Source organism: Dipodomys merriami, unplaced genomic scaffold (assembly GCF_024711535.1).
Source record: "Dipodomys merriami isolate MVZ:Mamm:240054 unplaced genomic scaffold, mDipMer1.0.p SCAF_142, whole genome shotgun sequence".
NCBI lineage: Eukaryota > Metazoa > Chordata > Mammalia > Rodentia > Heteromyidae > Dipodomys > Dipodomys merriami.
The window spans coordinates 2,814,669-2,841,985 of NW_027202738.1; the positions used below are offsets into that span (position 1 = coordinate 2,814,669).

Here is a 27,317-nt window from a genome sequence, read left to right on the forward strand (position 1 = left end):
CTGCTGTCAGTCTAAGGAAGGAAAACAAACATTAAGGACAGATGACCTAAACAACAACACATCACAGACTCCCAGGAGGCCCAGACTGCACCATTTTGCTGTCCATTTATTTCAAGTTTACAGAGAAGCTTAAATCATCTGTGGAAAAACACGAAAGGCTTAAGTTTCTTAACTTGTTAAGTGATAAATACACAGTATTTAACTTTGTACACCTGATGAAAGGAAAATGCATAGTAGAAAGGATCAGGAATAAAACAGAAGCATTGGGCACTGGATAATTAGTTACAGAATAGAAAAGTCACAAGTCCCATGAAGATCAGCCAGTGAAGCTAGAGGAAACACAAGAACCCTCAACACTGCCCTTCCCTAGCACCTTGGACGTGAGTGGCTGCCCCGGCCCCACTGTCAGTGATGGGATGTTCCTCTCTGGAAGATGGGTGAGAGCCACAGTCCTTACCTAGCTGGCCACCTGTACAGATGTTCCCTTCCTAGTTCCAGAAGGGCTTCGTGGAAGGAATCCTGCCTCATGGGAAGGCCAGACCTGCAGAGAGATGGCCTCTGTAGACTTATGCAGGAACAAGGAACTGGAAGCCTTGCGGGGGGCCAGGGCCAGGGCAGCTTGTGGGATGGAAGAAGGATGTGGAAGAGGGCACAGATGCAGGCCGAGTTGCTTACACCGCAATGGTCCATGGACAAGCCAGTTACGCAAAGGCATCAGGACATCTGCGCACACAGAAAAGCTGCCAAAGCAGCTTCGCCCCTTCCTGGCAGACTGGCCTTTGAAGACTCCATGTTTGTGCTCCAAGAAGGGCACCCTAGGGCTCCACTGACTGCAGCTGCCCGCTTTAGATCTTCCAGGGTAGGGGTTGGGAGGGTAACAGTTCCTGTCCATAGCTTTCTTTGGTGGATTTTTTTTTTAGTCATGGGGGTTGAACTCGGGGTCTGGGCGCTGTCCCTGAGCTCTTTGGCCCAACGTTAGTCCTCTACCACTTTCACCCACAGCACCACTTCCAGTTTTCTGGTGGTTCACTGGAGAGAAGAGTCTCACTGACTTTCCTGCCCAGGCTGGCTTTGAACTGCGAGCCTCAGATCTCAGCTTCCTGAGTAGCTAGGATGACAGGCCTGAGCCACCAGCACCCTGCTATTTTTTTTTTTTTTTTTAATGTTACTGATGCGGCCCTTCCCCCACCACCTGCCTGAACATCTGTCTGTTGCCTGGTGGCTGGCATTCCATGTAGGACATCTTGGATGGAAGGTTCCGTGGTAGGAGAAATGAGAAATGGCATTGCCTGATGCTGTTGTGTAAACACAAGGGGCTCTGGAGAGTTCTGCGCTGCGCCCTTCCTTCCCCAGGCTGGTGTCCACCCAGGCAGGCTGGATGGAGACTAAGGACCAGTTGGCTTAAACCACTGCAAGGTGCTATTGCAAACTTACCAGACCCCATCTGCTACTGGAGGGTGGAGCTACTGGGTGCTTTCCCCTGAAAGAGGGGGAGGGCAAGAGGAAATACTTGACTACAGACACAAAGCAAGCAGGCGAGGGGACCCCACCGAGACTGGAGTCCTTGCTCTTCAGAACCAGCATGCCCTAATGCTATACTTACACAAGAAAAGTCTGGCTAAACTACAGTCAAGAGCATAAGAAAAACCTGTGGAAGCCAAGAATGCCAGCACTCTGTGGCTCTGGGCAGGGGAACCAGCCTCGCTCTCTCTCTGTAGAAAGTCCCAGAACCAAGGCAGAAAACAAGAGAAACGGGGTCTTCCGAGCTCTGTTATCAACACCCCATTTCCCTGCAATGCACTGGGGAGCAGAGCTCAAGACAGCCCTTCCAGCTTCCCGCCCCTTGAACCTCACGCACACCCACCCCTGGATGGCAGCAACAGTCACATCCAAACCTCAACCAAACTTCCCAAGATTGGTTGGAAGGAAAAAAAAAAAATCACCTTTTTTGCTCTGGGCTACTGGTTACCAAAGGTAACATCCTGTGCCAAGCCCTGGGTCCCTTGGACCCGGAGTTTCAACAATGTTCCGAAAGGGTGTCCCCATATCACTGTGTGTACCCTCACATTGTGCTGCCAAGGATGGCCACTGAGTCTCGGCTTCCCCACGTGGCCCTGGAAGCTGCGGTGGGGTTTACAAAGCAGCTAGGATGGAAAGGAAAGCTCAGAGGCATGGCAGTGGAGCTGCTGATACACAGGCACAGGTGTCACCAGGCTGGAGCCGTGACACAAGACCTGGAAGCTCCAAGTAACTTCTGAACTTCTCTAGAGTTCAGTCTAGACAACTGAATCTTCTAGAACTTCTCTAGAGTTCAGTCTAGAGAACTGGAATTCATTTGTATGTTGAATCGTAAGCCATGTAATGTACATGGAAGTGTAGGATTTCACCCTAAAGTTTTTACCATTTAACAACGAGCTTCACTAGTGCCTGGCCAGCCACCACCAGAGACCCACTGTGCGCCAGCAGGAGCCCAGGCGAAGCCTTTCCCTACCTCGCCTGGCAAACCCCTGCTAGGCTGGAAAATCCATTTTAGGAAGCAATATGACTTGCAGCCCTTCCGATTATCCTGACATCAAAGCATTCATAAGTCCTTCTGGCGCATGAATTGTGTGGCAGCTCCCTGCAGCTCTGAGTGCCAGCCCTGCTCTCCAGGCACTGTTCTGGAAGATTCCACGGCTTGGGGTTTTCACAGGAGTGACCTGAACCTTCCACTCCCTCTGGAAACAGCCACATCGTGCGTGCCTGCTTCCCGACAGTCCAGGCCTGCGCACGCTCACTCAGAACATCTCACAGGGCTCTGAATTCCCAATGAAGGTTGTTTCTTTGTTGTTGTTGTTGTTTTTGGCATAAAAACATTTTAAAAAGCAACTGTCCCAAAATGCACATGGATTTGGGTCTGCAACTCATACCTGTGGGTCCAGCCAGCCAGCGGCCACATCACAGGGTCTTTTTTTTTTTTTTGTCCCTTTTAAAATAACAAGGAAGAAAACAAGTAACCAGAGATGACGGTCAAGGCTCTACACGTGCGGGTTTCCGTAGGACATGCGGCTATGGAAACGCGGTGCAGCCGCCCGCGCGGGGCAGCACAGCCAGGCATGCGAGGTCGAGCGGTCCAGACGCTACTCCGGCTCCATCACCTCTTCAGGCTGCTGTGGAGGCTTATGCGTGGGGGAGCCAGGGGCCAGGACCCCCCAACTTTGCACGCAGGGACCACCTCTCACAAGATCACTTCCTCCTCCCCTGCGAGGGCCAGCTCTTCGCTGCCTTGCTTCCTGCTCACCAAACAGAAAACCAGCGTTAATACCTGCTCACGGAGACACAACAGCAGAGCCCTGACCGGCTCCTGCCTTGGGTGCCATCCGCTCAGGAGTGCCATCTTATGCCACCAGGGACATTAGGAGGTACTTCCTTTTGTTCTTGCTCACATACATTTTTTCAAAAGCCTCTGCACTCCCTCCATAAACAAGGGAGCCATGATTTGCCCCAAATAACAAGGAATATTTATAAAGCAGATGCAAAGCTATGGGACAATCATGGCATGGGTCACAAGTAGAACGCAGGTCCTACCACAGTGTGTTCTCGCCCCTTTAGGAAGTAAGTTCCTCCAGGGCTGGAACTGTGACTGTGCTCCTGGGGCAGTGGCCTGTGCTGCTGAGAAAGGCCTGTGCCAACCACCCGAGCCCCCACCAGCCAGGTCGGTCACAGGAAACCCCCTCCCTTCTCAGAAGAACCCCAAGTCCCAGAAGAGTGGCTGGATGTGTCAGCTATGCTGGAGATCTCTAAGGAGGGGCCGGAGCCCTCTGTCTTACAAGGGAAGTCACTGGGCTCACCTTTTGGGGCTACTGTCCATCATTCTCCACAAGGCTCTGTGTGCCCTGGGCAGATAGATACCTGTGTCCCTATACAGGAAAGGGAAATAATGTCTGTGCCTCCCAGGAAGAAAACACCTCTTTGAAAATGACATCCACTCCGGGTACTAGTGGCTCACGCCTGTAATCCTAGCTACTCAGAAGGCTGAGATCTGTGGATCACGGTTCAAAGCCAGTCCGGGCAGGAAACTCCGTGAGACTCTTATCTCCACTAAACCACTAGAAAACCGGAAGTGGCACTGTAGCTCAAGAGGTAGAGTGCTTGCCTTGAGCTGAAGAGCTGAGGGAAAGTGCCCAGGCCCAGAGTTCAAGCTCCATGACTGACAAAAAAAGGAAAAAAAGAAAAAAAGAAAATCACATCCACAATTAGGGGGTGAAGACCCCTGGGCAGTAGAGAGCTGCGACTAGCTGTCAGACCAGGGCCTCTGCTCCTGCTCTTGCTGTGGCATGGGCTGGGTCTCAGTGGAGAGAGCAGCGGCCTTTGGTGCAGGACCCCACGGCCCATGATAAGCATGGCACCCGCCACAGGCATCACTGGGGCCACAGGTGAGGGAATGACAGGGCATTGCCACCCTTCAGGCCAATTTCTGATGGCATCTGACAATGCTGATCACACTGAAAATAAAAACAAAGAACAGACTTTCTCAGAGAAGAGAGGCAAAGCCTAACATGGAGGTTAAGAAGAGAAGGGCTAAAGAAAGGCTTCTCGTGGGAAGGAAGGTGTTGACGACTGGCCTGACCGCTGGTGCTGGCACAGCCTCTGGCCTGCTCTGGACTGCGAGGCCTCTCAAAATCAAAGTGCTCTCCTAGATCACCGTACAAGCTCCTGGCTGCTAGGGTACCAGCGGCCAATACATTTCCTCTCAGAAGCTAACTCCTAACAAAGAGAAGGGCTTCCCCCGTGCACACATGTCCACAGCATCAGCATGTATGATAGCCAAGGAGACAGAACATCCATCAGCGGATGCATGGATAAACAAAGGGGATTGCACCTAGATATTGCTCAGTCACAACAGAGGACAGAGCCATGACCTGAGCTATGACCCAGATGAGCCTCAAAACCACAGTGCCAATCAAAGATGCCAGATAGGAGAGGCCACATACCAAATGAGTCCAGTGACAGACAATGTCCAGAACAGACAAATCCTCAGAAAATGGGTGTTTGGGTAGGGATGCAGGGGCCCTCTGGAGCTAATGAAAGCATCCTAAAGTTACTGTGTAGCCAGCCACATAGCTCTGGGATGATATTAACTGTACACTTTAAGTGAGCAAGCAGTAAGATATGTGAATTACACCTCAATAAAGCTAATCTGAGTGTGTGTGTGTTTCTGAGGATCAAACCCATGACCTCATACATCCTGGGCAAATGTCCTTGCACAGAGCTACAGGCCAGGCCTCATAAAGCTATCTTTAACAATAGGAATAGCTGCCTGGAGTTCCCAGTGGGAGACAGCCCGCCACATCAGGACTTCAGGTCTTCGCCCTGCAGCAGGCATTTTGGGAACGAGTCCAGCCAGGTCCTTCTAGTCTTACAATGACACCTTTTCTCTTCTGTCCTGGGAGATGCAGGTAATGCTGGTCTGGATGTCCCGGCCAGAAGAGAAAGCTCTGGTCCTACTGAGTCCTAGGACTCACATCACTGTGCAGCAGGCAGAAGGGGACTTCTTTTCTAGTTCTCAACCCAGCAGAGAAGAAAGGGCAGGTGTTGGATACCCCTGGTGAAGAGCCAGGGTGCACCAGGTCTGATCTGTACTCAGAGCACACATACACGCACACACGCGCACACAGTAAGGCAGCCCTGGGGCCCGAGGCAGCCTCAATGTTGTTGCCGTGCACTGAGTATGTGGGTGCCCACCTGGGCCTGAAGACCTGGGTGAGTTCACAGGCATTCCGGGTGGAGCGCCATGCACCGCAGCCCAGCCCACATGCAAGACCCACTGTCGGGCCCAAGCCCCCGAGTCTGAAGGCTCACAGGGAGCCGGGCACCGCAGCTGGGCTGGAGGCGCCCCTCACTCTGCAGCTGCCCCGCCCCCAGGCCCCGGCAGAGGCTACGGCACAGGCAGGCAGGCGTTACCTTGGGCTCAGACAGGGGCTCCCACTCCCTGGTTGACTTTTTGCTGGAATTGCCAGAGGGAGGGAAAAGGGAAGTGAGAGAGGCTTCCCAGGACCATGGGCGGCTGTCCCCTGCCCAACAGCTGCTTTCACATGGCTTTCCTTGCAGGAGGGCAGGCTCCTCTGTGCACTAACATGTAGGGTCCCACAGCAAAAAACACTTGGTGTTTCTGGGTAACAAATGAGCTGCTGGCCAAGAGACCTCCCATGGAAGCCGGAAGCCCCTGGGAAAGGGGACACCTCCTCATGGACGAGCGGACAGCACACCATGCTGGCTGCGCCAGGCTCAGTACCCAACGCTGACGTCTCCACCTTGCTGCTGGGGGTCTCTCCCTGGTGCCCCACCGCCATGTGGTGGTCCTGCCCTGCCCTGGGAGGAAGGCAGTGGACACTCACGTGAGCAGAGTCCCAGGCACAGACGAGGCTCTCTCCTCCCGCCGACTGCCCTCAAACGGGTTCCCGAAGGAGCGCTTCCGGATCATGGTCTTCACCAGGATCTACGAGGAAGAGGAGCACAGTCTGTCCACAATGACACGCCAGCCACGCCATCTCCACTCCCTGTCAGCATCCCAGGCTCACAGCTGGGGCAGCCTTGCTCCCCGGGGGGAGGAGGGAGGGCATCCCTTCTCAGCCGTCCACGCCCTACTCCCTAGCTGCTAAGTCCACACTCTGGGTCTGCAGAGACCCAGTCTCAGCCTAGCTGACCCTTTGGGGCCCTGGCTGTGCAGCCACTGGCCACACCTGGCACACTTGTCTCACAGAGCCGTTTCTGGAAGGACCTCTGGGCCAGCAGCCTCTATGTATTCAAGGCCAAGCCCTGACTGTCAGTGAAACTTGTCCGTATTTCACCCCAAGGAAAACACACTATAGCAGCTCAGAAATCACCTGGGGTGTTGTTATTGTTGTTGTTTTTGTCAGTCATGGTGCTTGAACTCTGGGCCTGGGCGCTGTCCCTCAGCTCTTCAGCTCAAGGCGAGCGCTCTACTGCTCGAGCCACAGCGCCACTTCCAGTTTTCTGGCAGTTAATTAAAGATAAGAGTCTCACGGCTTTTCCTGCCTGGGCTGGCTTTGAACTGTGGTCCTAAGATCTCAGCCTCCTGAGTAGCTAGGATTACAGGTGTGAGCCACTGGTGCCTAGCTCAAGACTGCTCTTTCAAGAAGTGAGAAATAATTCACACAACCAAATTCCAATTCACCATTTCAAAGCATAGAGATCCCTTGGGACTTGGGAAAACCTGTGGATCCTCAAGTCCCCAGACATAAAGGAGCACTGAATTTATAAGAAACCTTCATACATCCTCCTGCTTACATTATTTATTATTACGTTTTGTGGTGCTAGGGGTAGAACCCAGTGCCTCACCCATGCTAGTAGGGCTCCAACTCCTTTCATTTGTATGTGAACCGTGGAGCTCAGGTGACCAAATGAAGCAGCGCTGAGTGAAACCTCAGTGGTGTTGAGAACAGCGTGCAGAAGTCACCTCATAGTTGTGACATGTTAGTGTCATTCAGAAACCTCCCCTCGAAAGCATCCACCCCCTGCTCCTCTCCCTCTGGTCCCTGTCCCTGGTGATCAATCGGAAGACAGGGAAACCATGGAGAACAAAGTCTGCAGCCCAGCGAGGCTGAGGGTCCCAGCCCAGCTCTGACAGGGCCTCTGGGCTGTGGCAGGCGCCTGGCCTCAGCAAGGCTGCCCGTTCCTGTCTGTGAGCTCCCCGAGCACCTCCCTCGCTGGCCTCTCGGCCTGCAGGAGGCTCACTCTTTCGGCACTCATCTCTCAGAAGCTGGAGGTCCCCTGACAGCGGACACGGGTCCTTGCTCATCTTTTCATCTCAAGCCTGGCCTATCACGGGTGCCCAGCAAATGCTTGCTGAATGACAAATACACCAAGGGGGCTGGACTCCCCAATTCCCAATGTGGACCACTTCTCAACGCCTGCCTCCTCCTCCCCCATTCCACCCAATGAGTAGCTGGGTCCAGACCCTGAAAGAACTCCTCAAATGCTTCGGACTGAGCTCCACTTCCTTGAGGATTTAGCAATCCAGGTTTTTCTGGAAGCTTCTTGCTGGCCCAACTCTCTCCCACTGGAGGACAATGCCTACGCTGTTCCTCCTGCTAGGCTTTCTACCCCCACCCCGTCTCTGTCATTCTTTTTGCACACATCTACTTCTTCCAGGATGCTACTCCCAATGCAACCAGGCGGAGGCTGTCCATCCGGGCGCCTGGCAGTCCCTCTACTGCGCCGTGCGTGCCGGGGCATGGCCAGCACCTGCCTCCCCTACTGCACTGTGCGTGCCATGGCCATCATCCGCCTCCCCAGGTTGCCAGGGCCGCTGGTTTCACTCATCATTGTACTCTGCCTAGGAAACTACTCAGAAGTAGTTCAAAAAGTGTTTTCCAGACCTCAGGGACAGGTGCTTTTTCCCAAGGGTTGGCAGGAGGGCAGAGCCCAGAACAGAATAACTCGGAGTGGACACAGGGTCCAAAGGCAGCTGCTCCCCTGCCCCTGGTGCCAGTCGAATGTGGTGGGAGGAAGGGAGGATGAGGACAGTGAGTGGGTGTAGGTGAGGCTCATGCAGGGGCCCCAGATGGGGGAGGGAGAGACATGGATGGGTGCCTGGCCCTGGGTGTCAGGCTCAGGGAGGAAGAGAGGCAGAGTGTGGAAGCAGAAGGGAACGGTGCAAAGCTGGAGCATCAGGAGGAAGCCTGTGAGCGTCAGAAGGGCTAGTCCCGCGGGTCTGGACGCTGCCTTTGCCCTCCCGACCCCAAGCCCACCTGCCAGCCGGGGCTGGTGCTGGACAAACAGCCAGGGCTTTCAGCGGCTGTGGAGGGTAACTGGCTCAGTTCCACTCCTAGCTCTGTGCCCGGGGCCAGGACCCCTGGGGCTCTTATTTTTCTTCTGAAGACAGATGCCCTCCCAGCAGGGGCTTGGCAATGAAGTGATTCTCCAGTCTCCAAGGCTGGGTTTGGGGAGTCTACATTCTGGATCCTTCCACCTGGTTCAGGACCATAAAGAGGGTCCAGTGGCTCCCAAGCAAGACTCATTGCAGGGCATGCGAAGCGGGAGCTCCTGGTCCTGCAGGCAGGCAGGCATGCCGTGCCCCAGCTAGCCACGACGGAGCCTGACAGTCCAGCCACGCAGACCCCAATCCCTGGCTCCTGCCTGGTCCTCCTCCTGGATTCTCTCCTGACATGCTCTGAAAGCAGGAATTCCAGAAGGAACAGTACGCTCCTTGCGGGGAAGGCTCATCTTTATGGAATCATGAGAGCCACAGGGGGACTGCCTGGCCTGTGTGTGACCAAGGCCCTGAGGCCAGTGGCTATGGGGTCAGGGGAAGCCCCAGCTGTCGCCTTGAACTTGGGCCCTGCGTGTGCTCCGCAGGTATCGCCCATTCCAGCCCTGTTCTCCACAGCCCTGCTTTAAAAGACGCTCCGGTCTCTGTTCTCAGTCTGGTTCGTCCCGTCTTACCACGGTCGCCAGGCTGGGAATGTGTTTGACTGAATTCTCCACCTCCTCTTCCGTCACCTCCACCAGCGTGCAGTTCTCGTCCTCCGATGGCAGTGGCTCGGCCCCGTGCCTCGTGACCCAAGGGTGCAGCTTCAACGAATGACAGGAGGGTGAGGCAGCTGCTGGCTGTCAAGGGGCCCTGCCAGCAAGTGGAGCTGAGAAGGGCATGCAGGAGGGAGAGGCCAGGGCCCGGCCAGCATGCAGGAGAGCTAGTGAGCCAGGCAGAAGGCAGGTGAGTGGAATGAAGGAAAGACAGAAAAGCAAGAGACAAAGAATGGTAGGAGCCACGGGCTGAGATGTCCGCAGAGCTGGTATTGGCAGGAAACTAGAACTAGGCATCGACCTTGACCAGCTGCCCCAGGCACACCCATCACTCCACAGCCCCAAGCAGGCCGCGCACTCCCCACGTCACACACAGTAAATGGTAGCTCAGGAAGACCCAGCCGGACCAGCTGGGAGGAAAAGACCAGGAAAGGACCCAGGCCAGCGACGCCTCCACTCCTCTCCCTGGGGTGCAAGTCCTTATTTGTGACCTTTCGGTCTGCCAAGATGCCCTTCAGTGCGTGCTGGCTACCCAAGTGGCTAAGAGGCCCTGGGGCAATACTGAGACATCTTAAAAGGCCAGTGTGTACACATGGCATTGGCAGAGATGTGGGAAGTCCCTTCAAAGACTGCGTTCTGCTGGATGAATTGCTCACTGACTTCCTTCTATTCTCACTGTACTTTCTCAAAGGGACTGTGTTGGGTCTTCGTCTGTCCCACAAAGGACGGACGGGGTCCGAGGAAAGGTAAGTGCGGCGCTCGCCCATTCCCTAGCCTCCCTCAGCCCAGGAGACAATCAGACACAGCAGGGAGCCAAATCCAGCAGGTAGAAAAACTCGTTTATTAACAGAGAGCAGCCCCTTTTAAAGACAAAAAGGGTGGGTGGTATGGTAAGGGAGGAAGAGGAACCAATCACTGTCAAGGTCACACCCTATCATTCACCTGAGCTCTCACGGGCTGGTTAGGTACTGATCAGAAGATCAGTTGGGGTCTGCCCACTCTACTGTCTCCCAGAGCCATCTTGGCTGGCCATGTGCTCTTCAGTAAATTAGGCTCTGCCCACTCAACCCCTTCTCGGCGCCATCTTTGCTGCCCATGTGCTCCACAGATTCCCCCCTTTGGGTTTCTGTCCCTACAATTACAATATAAGGAAATGCTGGCCATAATTATGGCCCTTCAGGATAAAACAAAAAAGGGGGGAGTTAGCCCCCATATACAGGTACAGATAGCTTTGTTTTTAAATTTGTCAAAAGGGGCAACTGAATCCAGATTTCAGAAGCACTGGGGACAACTAAACCCTAAGCCCCAAGTGAAAGTCAGGTGGAAGGACCCCCTGACACAACAATGGAGAGGACCTGACCCCCTAGTTACTATGGGCAGGGGATTTGGATGCATTTTCCCCATAGGGGAGTCCACTCCCATTTGGATCCCTGCCAGGAACCTTAAGTTTTTACCCATTTCCTCTATACAGGAGGATACCCAAGAATAAGCTAAAGACAAAAGCCAGAAAGACAATTATTAACCATCCCCAAGGGCAACCAGCCCTTGAGCAGCTCTTGTGTTCTCTAACAATGGCAGATGGCGATACTCCAGCTGTTGGCTGTCCTGACTCTCCCGATCCTGTGAACGGCCCTATGGAATCTGCATCAACCTCAACGAGTGACCTGGGCAGTGATCAACGCTGGCAATGCAGAAATCGTCAGGAGCACAAGAGAAGCTGTCCCTTCAACCTGGTGGCCTGACCTTCATTTTGATCACCACCCTATGGACTATTTAATATTTTTTAGGAGTTAACTATTTTAATGTTACCTGCTTTAATTGTTCTTTTACTAATTGCTTGTATAGCAGCATTGAATCCATACTTAATTGTTAAACAACCACCTTTTGTTATGCTTCCAGCTTAGATTTTGTCCAACCCCACAGGCAAATAGCTGGATTAGAACAATCCCCACCTCTGGACTCTGAAGTGGCAAAGACTGCTATCCATCCTTCACTAAGGTTAAAGGACTAGTAGTGACATTTCCTGGCCTGGGAATGCTTTTGCTGATGGTTTTTCTATGCCTTCCTTGCGTTATACGTGCACTGCAAAACTCTTATGAGCTTAGCCAGCCAGTTATCAAGCTCCAAATGAATGAATTTCCCCCCGAGAGGAAGAGCTTAGCCAGCCAGTTATCAAGCTCCAAATGAATGAATTTCCCCCCGAGAGGAATCGCAGCCAGAGACGGGTAAGAGGGGGTGTCAGTCTGACCAACCTAAGACAGGGCCTTCAGCTTCCGCTCTGAAGAAGTTCCCGATTACGGGTAAGGCAGACAAGGCGATCCACCCAACCTAAGACAGGCGGGTTTGCTTCTTTAAGCAAAGATGGGGGGAGATGATGTTGGGAGCCATTGGGAGCCGACAGTAAAGCTCAAAGGTCATCTTGACTCCTGTGCTAGCTTAAAGGCACGTACAAGGAACTGGCTTACTTAAAAGACACCAGGTACCCAGGATTTAATCGAACTGCTTCGGTCATTTCTTTTTTTTTTTTTTTTTTTTTGTCGGTCGTGGGTCTTGAACTCTGGGCCTGGGTGCTGTCCCTCAGCTCTTCAGCTCAAGGCGAGCGCTCTACCACTTGAGCTACAGCGCCACTTCCGGTTTTCTGGTGGTTTATTGGAGATAGGAGTCTCACGGTCTCTCTTGCCCAGGCTGGCTTTGAACCGCGCTCCTCAGATCTCAGCCTCCTGAGGAGCTAGGATTACAGGCGTGAGCCACCAGCGCCCGGCTGCTTCGGTCATTTCTAACTGTGGTGGGACTGATGTTTATTACTGTGCTAGGTGGGTCTGCCATTAAAACTAAAAAAAGGGGGGAATCTGTGGAGCACATGGGCAGCAAAGATGGCGCCGAGAGGGGGTTGAGTGGGCAGAGCCTAATTTACTGAAGAGCACATGGCCAGCCAAGATGGCTCTGGGAGACAGTAGAGTGGGCAGACCCCAACTGATCTTCTGATCAGTACCTAACCAGCCCGTGAGAGCTCAGGTGAATGATAGGGTGTGACCTTGACAGTGATTGGTTCCTCTTCCTCCCTTACCATACCACCCACCCTTTTTGTCTTTAAAAGGGGCTGCTCTCTGTTAATAAATGAGTTTTTCTACCTGCTGGATTTGGCTCCCTGCTGTGTCTGATTGTCTCCTGGGCTGAGGGAGGCTAGGGAATGGGTGAGCGCCACACTTACCTTTCCTCGGACCCCGTCCGTCCTTTGTGGGACGAACGAAGACCCAACAGGACTGGTCATCTCTGACAAGTAGGGTCCTGGAAAGGATCCAGAGGTTTGGCTGCCAGGGCAGGGAGTACACAGAGGCCTGGTCAGCCTGTGGAGGGTGGACACCACCAGCCCCAGCACAAGCTGGTTGGTCAGCAGTGCCGCCTCCCCAGTCACAGTGGATGCAAGCCCAACCCTCATCACACCCCAATGGCCCAGTGCCTCCAAGGCGTGGGAAGACAGCAGTGCTGATGAGGCCATGGCGAGGTAGACAAGGGAGCAGGGCCTGGCCGAGGCAGGGTTAAGCCAAATGATTTCAAGCACAGGACACAGGCCAAGCCTCAGGTGTTGGCCTTCAGGGCCAGTGGTGGTCCCAAGATACCTTGATTTCCGGCACCATAATCCTAGACTCGGGGTTCTTGTCCAACATACGGGTGATCAGGTCCTTCAAGTCCTCAGCTATGTCAGGCCTAAAGAGGAAGATACATCAGGATGGGTGCCAAGGACCCAGAGGGAGATAAGGGGGCAGACAGGCAGTACTCACTGGTCTGGAAATTCCAGGGCCTGACTCTTGATCTTACTGTGCAAACACATGATCCGCTCATCCATGAATGGGCACTGTTAAGAGGCCAGGGACAGAGTGGGATCACTGGCTGCCACGTCTTCAGAGTAAAGACGTCACTTCCCAGGGTTAACAGGAGAGAAGTCAACAGCTTTGGCCCCATCTGGGGAGGGAGCAGGCCCCAGCCCTCCTGAGTTCTAGAGGGACCAGGGATGTTCCTAGCAGCTCTAGGGCAGTCTACTGTGCTTCAGCATCCTACCAAGACAAAAGTAATTACTCTTCCTGCCTGCCGGAAGAGGGGCCAAAACAACAACACTTCTGAAGGCTCTGGAGTAGCAGTTGTGATTATGAGAGCTTAGCCCAGGCCTCATAACCAAGACTTAATCCACTGTGACCTCCTGTTTTCTCCCATCATGCACCTGTCCAATCAAAGCTCACCTCATAGGAACTTTCCCTACACTCACTCCATCTAAGTAGTGTCACCCTGTCCCTGCCTGACCACAGCACCTCCCATTACAGCCCTTGTCCCCGACACTGTGATCCTCCACTGGGAGGTTCCAGGAGGGCAGAGCTTTGCAGCTGCCTTGCCCATGCTCAGTGCTCCCTCTCTTAAATAGGACCTCCTTAGCCCAGCCAACCTCAACTCATGATCCTTCTATTTGATTAGGTCATCTTCTTCACAATCTATAATAAAAACGCTATCATACACGAGTACATACATTTTATCCCTTTTCATTGTCATCTAACTGTCAAGTGGACAATAGTGTCTCCCTGTATTAATTCAGCAGCACTTAGACTGAAAACTCTCTTACCTGGCCAAAGACAAAGCAGTACAGTGTCACACCCATGGCCCAAACATCCAAGGCCTGCAAGAAAAAGACTGCTTAGTAGGAGGGGCCGAGGCAGGGAGGGCCAACTACTGCTTTTCCCAATCTTCCAGCTTTTCTTGAGGAAATTCATGCAGCCTCTAGCCTGCTGGGTGGGCGCATGACTCAAGCCTGGCCAAGAGAGCACAACCCCCCTCAACCATGGTGACTTGTGTAGGGATGGGCACAAGACCCACTCTGAGCCAATCAGAGCTAGTCCCATGGTTTCTGCTCTTGATACTGAGGGTGGTCATCTGATGGAAAGTAGCCTGGAGTTGAAGGTACCTGACCTACCTGCAGGGAAAACCAATGAAGGCAAACAGAGCTGAAAGATGGCGAATGACCCATTGGTATGATCCACTGGCTATGTCTGAAACTAAATGTACCCAGCCTTCGGTCATCTCAGTATAAGCCAAGCCCATTTGTCCCAGACTTCTGCCACTACAACCCAAGGACCATAACCCAGGCAGAACCCAGCAGCCTGGGCTGTCGAAACCTACCTTCCCAGAGAAGATCTTGCGGGTTTCTGAGAGCGACTCGGGCGCCATGAAGGCAGGTGTGCCCACAGTGTTGGAGAGGAGGGCATCACTGCCCTTGAACTCATTGCTCACACCAAAATCAGCAATCTTGATGTGCCCATCTTCTCCTACCAGGAGGTTGGAAGGTTTGATGTCCCGGTGGATGATCTTCTGGTAGTGTACTGGACATGGGGTGGACGCCCAGGGAGAAAGCCGGCAGGAGAACCCAGTGAGGATGTCCACGGGACCACACAGCACACAGACACAAACAGAGCGCCCCCACGCATCTCATCCCCCACAGCCCCTTTCCCAGCTTCCCCTGCCCCAAACCTGGGCACTCAAATCCTCTGCAAAATAAGGGAAGAAGAGAGACTTCCAAAGCAGTTTACCCCATTTTCTAGACACAAACCACCTACAACAACCTGTAACCACCTACTACATCTAAGTCCCAGGTAGAGTACAACTCCTAAGAGCCTGAGGCTCATCAAACAACTTCATCATCAAACCAACCATGGTCTGAGCAGGTCAATTTGAAGTATAAGCCACAAAAGCAGTTTTAGGGCTGTGTCTCACTGTTTCTGCCTGGTTGTTATCCAATAGCAACAGATAATGATATGGTATAGGGTGGGCAGATTCCATTTCTATGATAACAGTGATGAAGATCACCATGTTCACAAGGTCAACTGGCTCCTTTGTTGACCACCAGGGCAGACCTTCAAAAGTGCTAGGTGTTTCACATTTTACGCTACAACATTGCAAAATGCTTACCCCCAGAGCAGAGCAGAGCCCCGCCAGTAAGAACCACGGATGTGTACTGTACACCGAGCTCTCAACAGTGCCTGGCTTACATAGAAAGTTCTGGAGAAATTCACTCTTGCTATTTATCATCATTTGTCTCTGCAGCAGGAGGAAGGGCTGTGCACCCCACAGGCTCAGCTTAGGATGGCTCTGCCGCCCACCTCCATGTGCTCCAGGAGGAAAATAAGATGTTTTCCACTTTCCGGCTTGACTGCTAACTACTCCCTGGGCAAGCGACCTCCCACAGGCACTTACAGTACTCGATGCCTTTGATCAGATCCTGGAAGTAGAAACGGGCCTGGTCTTCAGAGAGCGGTTTGAGGGTAGGCACTTCCATCACAGGCCTGAGAGGCAGACACACAGTGAATGCAAACCAGACCACCCAGCCCCGCTCTCCCCCCAGGCAGCCCGGCACAGCCTCACTCTACTCTTCTGCTCCAGAAACTTCTGGCATCACAGAGCTAGGGCACTCACCCCTGGTTGACGAGCTCGAACACTGTCAGGAAGAAAAGGGGTATTGTTACACTGGAACCTGGGAGCCCATCCCTCACCCCATCCTCCTTGCCTCGGAGGACACTAAGCACAAAAACTCTGCTGAGGGCAAGGGAGAGGAAATGTCCACGGAACCAGAGCTGCTCAAGGTTTTTCTGAGATCCTATTGGGAAGGGAAGGACTAGGGATTTCTAGGTCCCCAGGACCCTAATCTGCCTTTTATTTCTAGTGCTCAAAATGGCTGAGGACCTATAGGGAAAGAGGAAAGGGGGAGAAGGGCAGCAGGGGTGGTTCCCGGGCTCCCCTCATCCCTCTGCTCGCTTGGAGGTTCTAGGGTTGTAATGGGTGCTAAACTATGTCCTTTGGTCCCAGCGAGGTCCTCAAGCACCATGAGCCTGAGTGAGGGCAGATCTGCTGTTGCTTCAGGATAACATTAGAAGCTTTGGCCTTGTGGGCCTGGTTACTTGAGTCTTAAAGAAGCAAGCTTCATGAATCTCTGCCCCTTCTCCCTGCCCACCCAGGCACCACAAATCAAGAGGGATGGGCCGACTGAATCAGCTCTATTTTTAGTCACCAACAGATCAGCTACTCTTGGGGTTCATCATGTGTTGGAGAGTGGGGGGAAGATCTCTCTAATTCTAGAAATATAGATCAAGTTTGAGGATCAGGCCTTTCTTTCTACTATGTGGACTGTTTATCATCATTTGTTTTATACCCAGGCCTGGGCTGCAAAGTAAAAAAGTAACTATAGAGATTTCATCCAAATGTGGAAATGTGAGGTTTTAACATGATCATGGGACTGGGATCATGCAGGTGAATAACCCTTACTGAGATGTACACTAAAGTATTTAGGGGCTAAGTGTCAAGATGTCTGCTGTTTTATTTTCAACAGGCTCAGCGCGCCCACCCCCCCCCCCCCGTCTCTCTTACCCATGTACAGATGGTCCTCATTGGGGTCATCCAGGACCTGTTGACACAGGCATCCAGGGACAGGCCAGGACAAGGAGCAAGGAGAGGAGAAAATGAACACGTGAACAGAGGCAGCAGAAGCACATGGCTGCATTTGTCTCAAGAGGGCACACTTCTGCCAGGCGCTGGTGGCTCACGCCTGTAATCATAGCTACTCAGGAGGTTGAGATCTGAGAATTGCAGTTCAAAGCCAACCTGGGCAGGAGAGTCTTTGAGACTCTTATTTCCCATTAATCACCAAAAAGGTGGAATTACTGCTTGGGCTCAAAATGGTAGAGCACTAGGCTTGAGCAAAAGAGCTCAGAAACATTACCTAGGCCCTAAGTTCCATGAGACAAAGTGTGAGAACAGCTGACCTACAACAGGCCTTGGTTAGTTATAAGCCTGTGGGCCCAATCCTCTTGGTTTCATAAATAAAGTTTTATTGGAACACAGTGGTGCCCACTAACGTGTATGGCACCTTTTGGATGCCAACTACCCAGAGGCTAGCTCCAGAGAGAAATGGATGAAAAGCAGTAGAGCTCAGCCCCAATTCAGGGATCTGCAAGATGGGGGTAGTAAGCAGTGTTGAGGAGGGTGAGAGTTAACAGGAAGTAACAGTGGCACAGAGGGGAAGGAGGCTGGGATAAGACCATGGGCCCACAGCCAACTGTCTGCCATGCCATGGCTCTCTCTGGAAACTAGTGATGAACCTCCAGTACGAACAATACCAGGGCTGGACCATCACCCTCCTCTTTCTCCTTTCCTTTCCCTCCTCCTTCCCTTCCTCCTTTACATTTTTCTCTCTCCCTCTATCCCTGTGCACACACCCCAGCTCACCTCCACCAACTTCACCACATTAGGGTGGTCCAACTTCTTGAGGATGGCAATTTCCTGGTACACTTGCTCAATGGGACCCCGGGGCTGAACACAGCCCCCAGGAGCTGGGCGGGTACCGCGAGGTGGGGGGCGACCTGGAGGAGATACAAAGGGACCCAGGGTAAGAATGAAAGGATTTTCCTTTGTCTGGTAAGATGAATGAAAGGGGAAAATTTGGCAGGGGGCTCAGTTTCCCCATTTTATCACTAAGATGTGAGCTGAGTGGCTGATGACAGCAGGGACTTTACTTTTTTTTTTTTGTGGGTCGTGGGACCTGAACTCTGGGCCTGGGTACTGTCCCTCAGCAATTCAGCTCAAGGCTAGCGCCCTACCACTTGAGCCACAATGCCACTTCCAGCCTTTTCTGCTTATGTGGTGCTGAGGAATTGAACCCAGGGCCTCACGCATGCAAGGCAAGCCCTCTACCACTGAGCCACCTTCCCAGCCCAGGGACTTTATTTTTGAGGCTAGATTTGTTGCAAAAGAGGATTTCACTTAGCATGTCCATTTGTGTATACGATGCAACTCAATCTTCACCAGTCATCCCTCCACCATTCTCCCTCCTCCCCTCTCTTGGTAAGTCTTGGTAAGTTTCCTTGCTTCATTTTCACAAGTGTACGCAAAAGATTCTGGTTATATTCACCCTCCTGTCCATCATCTGCCCCTCCCACTAGAACCTACACCCCAGACATGTTTCAACTCCTAATATTCTTTTTTTCCCTGTCAGCTGTGGAGCTTGAACTCAGGGCTTGGTCCCTATCCCTGAGCTTCTTGCTCAAGGCTAGAGCTCTACCACCTCAAACCACAGCAAAACTTCTGATTTTCTGGTGGTTAATTAGATATGGACTTTTCCTGCTCAGAGAAGCTTTGAACCACAAACCTCAGATCTCAGCCTCCTGAGTAGCTAGGATTACAGACCTGAGCTACTGGCATCTGGGTTAATATTCATTTTTTGTTAAAGTGCATGTTAACTGTCCAAAGGTGTTGTATTCGTGGTATCTCACACACGCATATACTGTACTCTAGTCAGAATATATATATGTATATGTGTGTGTATGTATGTATGTGTATATATATATATATATATATATTTTTTTTTTTTTTAGGTCTAAAATCCACTTGAGAAAGCATGTAACCTTTGTCCTTCTGAACTTACCTGGCTTTCCTCACTTAATGTGATGCTTCCCCTTGTCTGCTTTTCAGTGACTCTCCTTGCTCCCCAACCTCAGCAAGGGACAGGAATTCACTGAGACAATTGAGGTCTCCCTCAGCCATCTCAGTGTCCCAGGGCCAGTGGGTCAGTTGTTCACGTCATGGTTAAGGTGCTACAGCAGCCTGAGCTAAGATGCCGGGGAGGAAGGAGCAAGTGCAGTCCTCATTTGTTCTGAGACAAAGTCAGAAAATGTGGAAGGCTGTCAATTATCAGTGACATAATGCTGGGTATCAGTGCTCCCGCTTATAATCCTAGCTACTCAGGATGCGAAGATAGCAGTTCAAAGCCAACCTGTGCAGAAAAGTTTACCTCTAATTAAACTGCAAAATGCTAACCTAGATGCAGGGGGGGAAAGCCAGTCAAGAGTACAAGGCTCTGCTTCCAAGCCCTAGTAAAAATGAATTAAAAAAAAAAAAAAGTAAGAGGGGCTGGGAATGTGGCTTAGTGGTAGAGGGCTTGCCTAGCATGCATGAAGACCTGGTTCGATTCTCAGTACCACATAAGCAGAAAAGGCCAGAAGTAGTGCTGTGGCTCAAGTGGTAGAGTGCTAGCCTTGAGCAAAAGAAGCTCAGGGACAGTGCCTAGGCCCTGAGTTCAAGCCCCAGGACTGGCACAAACAAACAAAAAATAAAATAAAAGATTCCCCCATGTTGGAGCACACTTTGAACCTACATTCCTTTTCATGACAGAAATATTCCACTGGATACACATAGATCACGGCATTGTTCATGTCAGCGGGCATGTCGGTGTTTCCATGTGCTGGTTACTGAGCAGCGCCACGGTAGACATTCGTGCCAGCTTTTCTGTGGACGTGCATTTTCAGTTCTCTCAAGGATGTGCCTAGCAGAGGAACTGCGGCATGTGGTGACACCACGCGCAGCCCTTTTTGAGGGACCGCGTTGTTAGCTGTTTGATTTTTTGACCTGATACCTGTATACCTATATTGCTTTAATAAATATTCCTCAACTAAAGTGAATCCAGCACCTGAGTCTGGTGGCTCCCACTTGTAATACTAGTACTTAGGAGGCTGAGGGAAGAGGAGATCTCAACCTGACATCAGCTCTGGTAACTTAGTGAGACCGTGTCTCAAAAAATGAAAACAGGGGCTGGGAAGGTGGCTCAGTGGTAGTGTGCTTGCCTTGCATGCATGAGTCCCTGGGTTCAATTCCTCAGCACCACATAAGCAAAAAAGAAAAAAAAAAAAAAACGGAAGTGGCGCTGTGGCTCAAGTGGTAGAGTGCTAGCCTTGAGCTGAAGAGCTGAGGGACAGCGCCCAGGCCCAGAGTTCAGGCCCATGACCGGACCCAAAAAAAAGAAAGAAAGTAAACATAAAACACAGAACCACAGCCAGCACCGTCTTTCAGGGCAGGTATTAAGTGCAGTGGCATCTTCCAGGGAACTCTTGGCAGGGAACCCGTTTGGCGGGCTGTGCCCTCTCTTGCCCCAGCCTTGGCAAATGCCCAAAAAATGCCCAGCCCACCAAACTCACGTGGAAAGCCTGCCTGTCGGATGAGCTTCTTTTTGGACAGCACCTTCATCGCCTGCAGAAGATCAATCCCTGTTACAGCAGGAAGGAAGGAGGAGGGAACAGGAAGAGGAGAGGCGAGGGCCCCCTCCACTCCAGGCCTACTCCAGCTCCCAGGCCCCTGGCAACCTTAGGACATTTTTAGTGAGCACCCTCAAGTAGCTGAGTGGCTACCAGGCTGTATGGAGAGCAGGTGCCTGGGGACGAGTCAGTTTCTGGTCTGCAGGCCCAAGTAGGAACCTGTGAGCCTTTGTCACTGCTGTGAATCAAAGCTTTACTTGTGAGGAAGTATCACTCGCTCAAGCTCACATGGCTGGCATGTCAGAGTCAAGGTTTAAACCTGCACCGGCTCCAAGGGCTCAGCCGTAAGGGCGATTCGTCCAGCTGCTGCCTTTTTCTCAGATCTATGGAGGCTGAGGAAGGACAGCTCCCTGCTGCACCTCCCACTTCCCCTCGCATGTCCTCATCTATAAAGCAGGGTGCTGCTTCCTTGCAGACAGCATCAGAAAGAAATGAGACAGTGTGGAGGCTCCCTACCCCCAACCCACCAAGGCTCTGCCAGGAAGTGGAGCACTGGCAAGGCTGGGGAGGGGGAGGGGACAGGGTACTCACATAGTAGGTATTGTCATTTTCATTGTAAGCCAACTTGACCACACCATAGGAGCCCTGGATAAAGGGAGAGGCCATGACATACTATCCAGAAGTTACAGTCTGCAAAATGAGGGCCCTGAAACAGAGCTGGCAAACCAGCAGCCTATGGGCCAAATGTGCCCTGTCATTGTATTTTGGTGTACCTGCAGTTTTACAAAGCCTGAATTAGTGGCAAATATTTAAAATCGTATTTCTCGCTTCTTTTGAAAAAGCCATCATTTGACCCCCTGTCCATATGTCAGCATCTGGCTCCAGCCCCCACCGCTCCCCATTGTCGCCCCAGGCTCGCCTCACCGCTGGCACCGCCAACCCACAAAGACATTTCTATTGGCGCCTGAGTTTGGGGCCTGTGTAATGGTGTAATGGTACTGCTCACTAGCAATGAGTCCCTTGACAGGAAATCCACTAATGTAATAGGAACTATCTCCAGGGTAAAACTAGATTTCTCTGGAAGCTTTCTGAGCTTTTGCAGAAACATGTTTAATAAATTTTTTAAAAAAGGCTTTAATAACAAAGCTCAGCCCTAGCCTTGCCTTCTCCTAGCCCCACTGGTTCCCTCCCACCAGCGTGAGCAAGTCCAGTCACCATGGACAGGGAGCCAGGCCCCAGGGACACTTACCTTTCCAATCTCGTCCTTCAGTGTGTACTGATTCAACTGCACACAGTCCTAAAGAGCAAGAAGAACATGAGAAATAAAGATATGCTAAATGAAATCATGTACAAACGAACACTCACATACAACCAGGAGCCCAATCAAGGCAGACTCCTGTCTCCCCAGAGCTCCCCCAGCCAGAGCTTCTCCAAGTAACCACTACCCTGGCTCCTCACAGCATACCTCTCCACTGTCATCATACTTGATCAAAATGTAATCTTGTGTGCTGGGAAAGTGGCTCAGTGGTAGAGTGCTTGCCTAGCATGCATGAAGCCCTGGGTTCAATTCCTCAGTACCACATAACACAGAAAAAGTCAGAAGTGGAGCTATGGCTCAAGTGGTAGAATACTAGCCTTGAGCAAAAGCAGCTCAGGGATAGTACCCAGGCTCTGAGTTCAAGCCCTAGGACTGGCTAAAACAAATGTAATCTTGCAGCACTGGGGCATGGCTCTGTGGTAGAGCACTGAACTAGCAGGTACAAGGCCCCTGAGCTTAAAGCTCCAGTACCACCAAAAAAAGGGAAAGAAAAACAAGGAGGAAGACAGAGCAAGGGAATAGGCAAGCCTTTGGCTGAGAGAAACTATCATTCATCTTGACAGAAGACTGTGTCCCAAGTATCTTATGATTCAATAATAATAAGTCCAATAATCCAATTAAAAATGAGCAAGAAAGCCAGGGGCCCATGGCTCTTGCCTGTAATCTTAGTTACTTAGGAGGCTGAGATTCGAGGATCACTGTTGGAAGTCTACCCAGGCAGCAAAGTCCATGAGGCTCTTTTTTTTTTTGGTCGGTTGTGGGGCTTGAACTCTGAGCCTGGGCGCTGTTCCTCAAGTTCTTCAGCTCAAGGCTACCGCTCTACCCACTTGAGCCACATCTCCACTTCCGTTTTCTGGTGATTTATTGGAGATAAAGAGTCTCACGGGTCTTTCCTGCCCGGGCTGATTTTGAACTGCGATCCTCAGATCTTAGCCTCCAGAGTAGCTAGGATTGCAGGCTTGAGCCACCAGCGCCTGGCCCATGAGACTTTTATTTCCAATTAACCACCAGAAAACTGTTAGTGGAACTGTGTATCAAGCAATAGAGTGCTAGCCTTGAGCAAAAAAAGCTAAGGGAAAATGACCAGAGAGAGAGAGAGAGAGAGAGAGAGAGAGAGAGAGAGAGAGAGAGAGATGGAAAGAGAGGGAAGGAGAGATGGAGAAAGGGAGGAAGGGAGGAAGGGGTGGAAAGAGGAAAGGAGAGGGAGGCAGGCAGGCAGATGGAACAGGGGAAGGGGTAGATGGCAGGGTCCTGGCCTTGGGGAAAGGTGGCACCTTGCTGATGTGGTTAGGGTCACCTGGGAGACCTGACCACAGAGCCACGGGTTCTGCCAGCACCAGAGTCTGCAATGTGGGGAGGAACACGCCAGTCTCTGCTGGAGCCCAACCTGTTCTGTGTGGTCACCAGCCACCAGCAGTTTTGGATGACAGTGGTAACTGGGTGAAATGCAGGGTCTTCAGTACACCGGAGGCCTTTGGGGGAGCCCAGCCCCACCAAGAGACCCTTTCCAGCGGCCTGCTCACGCACCTGCATGCCTGTGATGGAGACGTGGTGAGACTCCACCGTGGGCCGCCGGGGAAGCCGTGGTGAGGACTGCGGGGAGCTGGCGGGCGAGTAGGACAGGGAGGGGGCACAGCGACCGTTCACATCAGGGCTGCCAGCAGTCAGCCTACCCTGGGGTTGCTCCTGCAGGGACAGTTTTCGAGCTGAGAACCGGGCCTGGGACCCTGACGCGTTAAGGGAGACTTCGTGGCCATCAGTCTCCAGGGTCCGGCCCCGGGCCAGGCGGAGATCCACAGCCCGGCCCGGCTCACACTCAGGAACCACGATGAAGGACTCCATGCCCAAGCGGATGCTCAGGGAGGAGAGGCCCTGGAGGGCCTCACAGGGCTTCTGGCCTTCACTGCTGCTGCCCCTGCCCCCCAGTTCATCCTGGGGGGTGGTCTGGTCACTGCTGGGCTGGCTAGAGACACATGATGACATGATGCGAGGGCCGACTTCACCCACCAGCACACCATCCGCAGCGCTCCTCCATCCGCAGCACTGCCACCTGCAGGGAGAGGGAGGCTGAGAGCGCAGGGACCGGAAGGCAGCCCCATCCTCCAGTCCAGGCTGTGTTCCAATTCCTGCCTTGAGTCAATATCCTTAGAAAAAAAAATAGAGTTTGCAGCTTAGAGTGGTGTCACACACCTGAAGTCCCAACACTTGGGAGGATAGAAGGATGGCAGGTCAGAGAGGCCTGTTCAAGCTGCTACTGAGGCCTGCCAGTAGAATGCTTGCCTAGCATGTGCAAGGTCCTGGGTTCAATCCCCTAATCCCAAGTACCACAAAGCACCCAACACAACAAAAACAATGTCTAAAAAAAAAAATTTCTAGTTTACCCTCCCTTGGGTAAGTAGTCGAGGTCTTAGAACCAGTCTTCCCTCCCTCAGAGAGCGGCTGAATACCAAGCCACTTCTCACATGTTACCACTCGCAGTGAGGCTACTCGGAAGCCAGGCACTGCAATGAATACCTGTAGTCCCAGCACTTGAGAGATTGAGGCAGGAGGCTCATGAGTTCAAGGCCAGCCTGGGTTATATAGCAAAAACAAATACCTCACAAAGGACGACGTGACCCAACCCACAAATGTGTAGAGAAAAGCACACCCCACACCTCTCCTACACTGTTCCTGGAGGAATAGGCTATAAGAGTTCCTAAAAAGACAGCCAGGCCTGGTGGTGCCTGGGAAAGTCGATGGAGAGATCTTTTCTTGCCAACAGAAAAACAATTGCTTATCGATCTTGTCTCCAGGCCAAGGACACAAGCCTTCTACCCCAGCAGACTGCTTTTAATCAGTCTCCTTGGTGAGCTGGCCGCCTCTCACGCAGCCTGGCCTTTAAGGTCTGGAAGGAGGAGGCAGAGTGTGGTGCAGACCCAGGTCAAGGCCACTGCGCTGGAGGGGCTGGACTGTCCAAGCCTCAAGAGTCTGGGCCAGTATTCCAAATCATGGGGGGGGGGGCCACGAGAGTTACCAAGTCTCCCCAGTAGAAAACCATACAAAAGCTTTGCATAAGAACAGCAAGATTAGCAGGCATGGTGGCTCACACTAGTAATCCTAGCTACTCAGGAGGCTGAGATATGAGGACCATGGTTCAAAGCCAGCCCGGTCACGAAACGCTATGAGACTTTTATCTCCAATTAACTACCAGAAATCAAAGTGGTGCTGTGGCTCAAGTGGCTCACCTTGAGCTGAAGAGCTCAGGGTCAGCGCCCAGGCCCAGAGTTCAAGCCCTATAACCCACCAAAAAAAAAAAAAAAAAAAAGACCAGCAGGACTGTGGCTCGGCCGAGCCTCAGGCCCAGGCACTAGCTCATCCCCGCCTGCTTGCACAACCCTCCCACGTCAGGCCTGAGGGACAAAGGGTGGGGCATCAAGTCTAGGAGAGCTCTAAGAAGAGGACCTTCCTGCAGAGCTGCTTGAGTTTGACCAAATGCCAGGCATCCGGGCCCTGTGCCCTGTGCCTAAACCCTGGTCCTTCTCTGTGAAGCGTCTGCGCTCTCAGGGCACCCAGCAGAAGCTGCAGCCCTTCCTGCAGCAGATGGACCCAGCCCCTAGCCAGGATGAAGGCAGGGTTCTTCCTCTGCCAGGAAGCCAAATGGCACCGGCCTCCAGGAAGTGCTTTGCCATTTCCCAGGGGCCATGTCCAGCCTGGGCCTGCTGCCCGCCAAAGGCAGAGTTCCTGGGCAGAGCTACCACCCGGCTACAGCCTGGCAAGAAGCCAGTGGTGGGGGCAGGAGAGGACAAAAGTTAGAACCTAAACCCAAGGCAGTCTGCTGCTCTAGGTCCTTTACCCACACCCTCAGGCTAATGAAAGGAGCCCCAAACCGCCCCAAGTTCCTAACAGGCCAGCAACAACAGCCCTCCCCGGACCCAAAGCTCAACCAGTAACAACGTCTCTTGCTTAGGAAAACTGAGGCCCAAGAAGTCCTAAAGAAAATTCAATCACGGATTCAGTCTTTAACAAACCGTAGAGGACCTGCTATATGTGGGTAACCAAGACGGAAGGGCTTCGGCCCTTTTTTTATTTTTTGGTCAGTCATGGGTCTTGAACTCTGGGCCTGGGTGCTGTCTCTCAGCTCTTCTACCACTTGAGCTACAGAGCTACTTTGGGCTTTTTTTCCCCCTGCTTACATGGTGCTGAGGAATAGAACCTAGGACCTCATGCATGCAAGGCAAGCACTCTACCACTGAGCCATCTTCCCGGCACCAGGGCTTCGACTCTTGAGGGAGACAAGAATTTAAGAGGAGGCCCTCAGTGGGTCCACAGCACAAGCTGGGGAGGCCTCCAGAAATAGGAAAAGATACCAATGGGCGCACAGGGGCAGGCAAAGGTATGGGGTAAGGATGGCTTCCCCTGGGAAATTTTCTTGTTCGGGACAGTCTGTGTAGCCAGGCTGGCCCGGCACTCCTGATCCTCCTGCCTCAGCCTCCCAGGGGCTGGAATCATGGTGTGTGCCGCTGTAGTCCATGGTTCTAGAATGTTCTGTTTAGCCTGAGCACCAAAGGCTGAGCAAGTACTGGGGTGGGGACGGGGAGGGTAGAACGTGATGCAGGCACAGCCTGTGGCAACTAAGAGGTGGGAGAGCAGAGGGACCAGGTAGTCCTGAAAGGAACAGGGACAGGAGCTGGGAGCAGAGCCTCTTGCCTCCGGTGACAAACACAGGTTCAAGGACCGCCCTTCCCCCCCTGCCCACAGCCCTGCACACCTGCTGTGGCTGAACACTGTTCTCCAAAAAGAGAGGCTGAGATGGACTCCTAGCTCTCAGTCCTTCAGAATGTGGCCTGTTGGGGACAGGTCTTTGCAGAGGGGTGGAAGAAAACGAGCCACAGATGACCTCAACGCAGCAGGTGTGGGTCCAGGTGTGGACGCATGGACACAGGGTGGCAAAGGTAGCTAATGCCTCTGCAGGACAGGATGCCACAGAATGCCAGCAGCAGGGGCCTGGGCCAGGCCACAGCCTGCAGAAAACCCCAGGCCTGGCGACACTGCCTTGAAGAGCTGTGGTGTGGCTCAAGGCCGGCTTTGTGGCACCCCATCACACTGGCGTCAGAAGGCTAACACAGCGCCCACCCATCGTGGGCTTCACAGGAGCTGGCTGTCTCAGAAGGACCTGGGCAGTGTGCCAGGGGGTCCGGCTGGCCTGCTCCAGACCCAGTGTCTCTCTCCTTCAACACTAGTTTGGAGATACTGACATGGACAAGGGTCCCCAAAGACAAAGGCCACCTCTTGTGTGACAGTAAGAGAGGTCTCTGGTTTGGAGTCTGCAGAGCCCCATCACAGTCCCTAGAGGGGGAAAAACAACTTGCAAATGGGGACTGCTGGCTGACACATGGCCACTGCCATGTTTTCTTGGCACGCTCCATGCTTGT

General features: G+C 52.6%; 1 protein-coding gene across 4 annotated transcripts in view; it reads right to left on the reverse strand.

The window, feature by feature from the left end:
• Positions 1-86: 86 nt before the first annotated feature.
• Positions 87-27,317, reverse strand: part of LOC138826391 (calcium/calmodulin-dependent protein kinase kinase 2) — a 37,403-nt gene continuing 10,172 nt past the window's right edge. The window contains exons 2-17 of one of the 4 annotated variants that reach the window (XM_070021498.1): positions 23,434-23,956; positions 21,838-21,885; positions 21,180-21,233; positions 20,532-20,583; positions 17,791-17,924; positions 16,933-16,969; positions 15,985-16,006; positions 15,766-15,854; positions 14,695-14,894; positions 14,141-14,194; positions 13,311-13,384; positions 13,149-13,236; positions 9,448-9,576; positions 6,378-6,478; positions 5,944-5,986; positions 87-3,272 (exon numbers count right to left, since the gene is read on the reverse strand). In XM_070021498.1, the coding sequence (XP_069877599.1) occupies positions 3,120-3,272; positions 5,944-5,986; positions 6,378-6,478; positions 9,448-9,576; positions 13,149-13,236; positions 13,311-13,384; positions 14,141-14,194; positions 14,695-14,894; positions 15,766-15,854; positions 15,985-16,006; positions 16,933-16,969; positions 17,791-17,924; positions 20,532-20,583; positions 21,180-21,233; positions 21,838-21,885; positions 23,434-23,889 (1,734 nt within the window). In that variant the 5' untranslated portion in view covers positions 23,890-23,956 and the 3' untranslated portion in view covers positions 87-3,119. The remainder of the gene's footprint in view (positions 3,273-5,943; positions 5,987-6,377; positions 6,479-9,447; positions 9,577-13,148; positions 13,237-13,310; positions 13,385-14,140; positions 14,195-14,694; positions 14,895-15,765; positions 15,855-15,984; positions 16,007-16,932; positions 16,970-17,790; positions 17,925-20,531; positions 20,584-21,179; positions 21,234-21,837; positions 21,886-23,433; positions 23,957-27,317) is intronic. The other 3 variants (XM_070021499.1, XM_070021500.1, XM_070021502.1) reach the window with 3 other exon arrangements.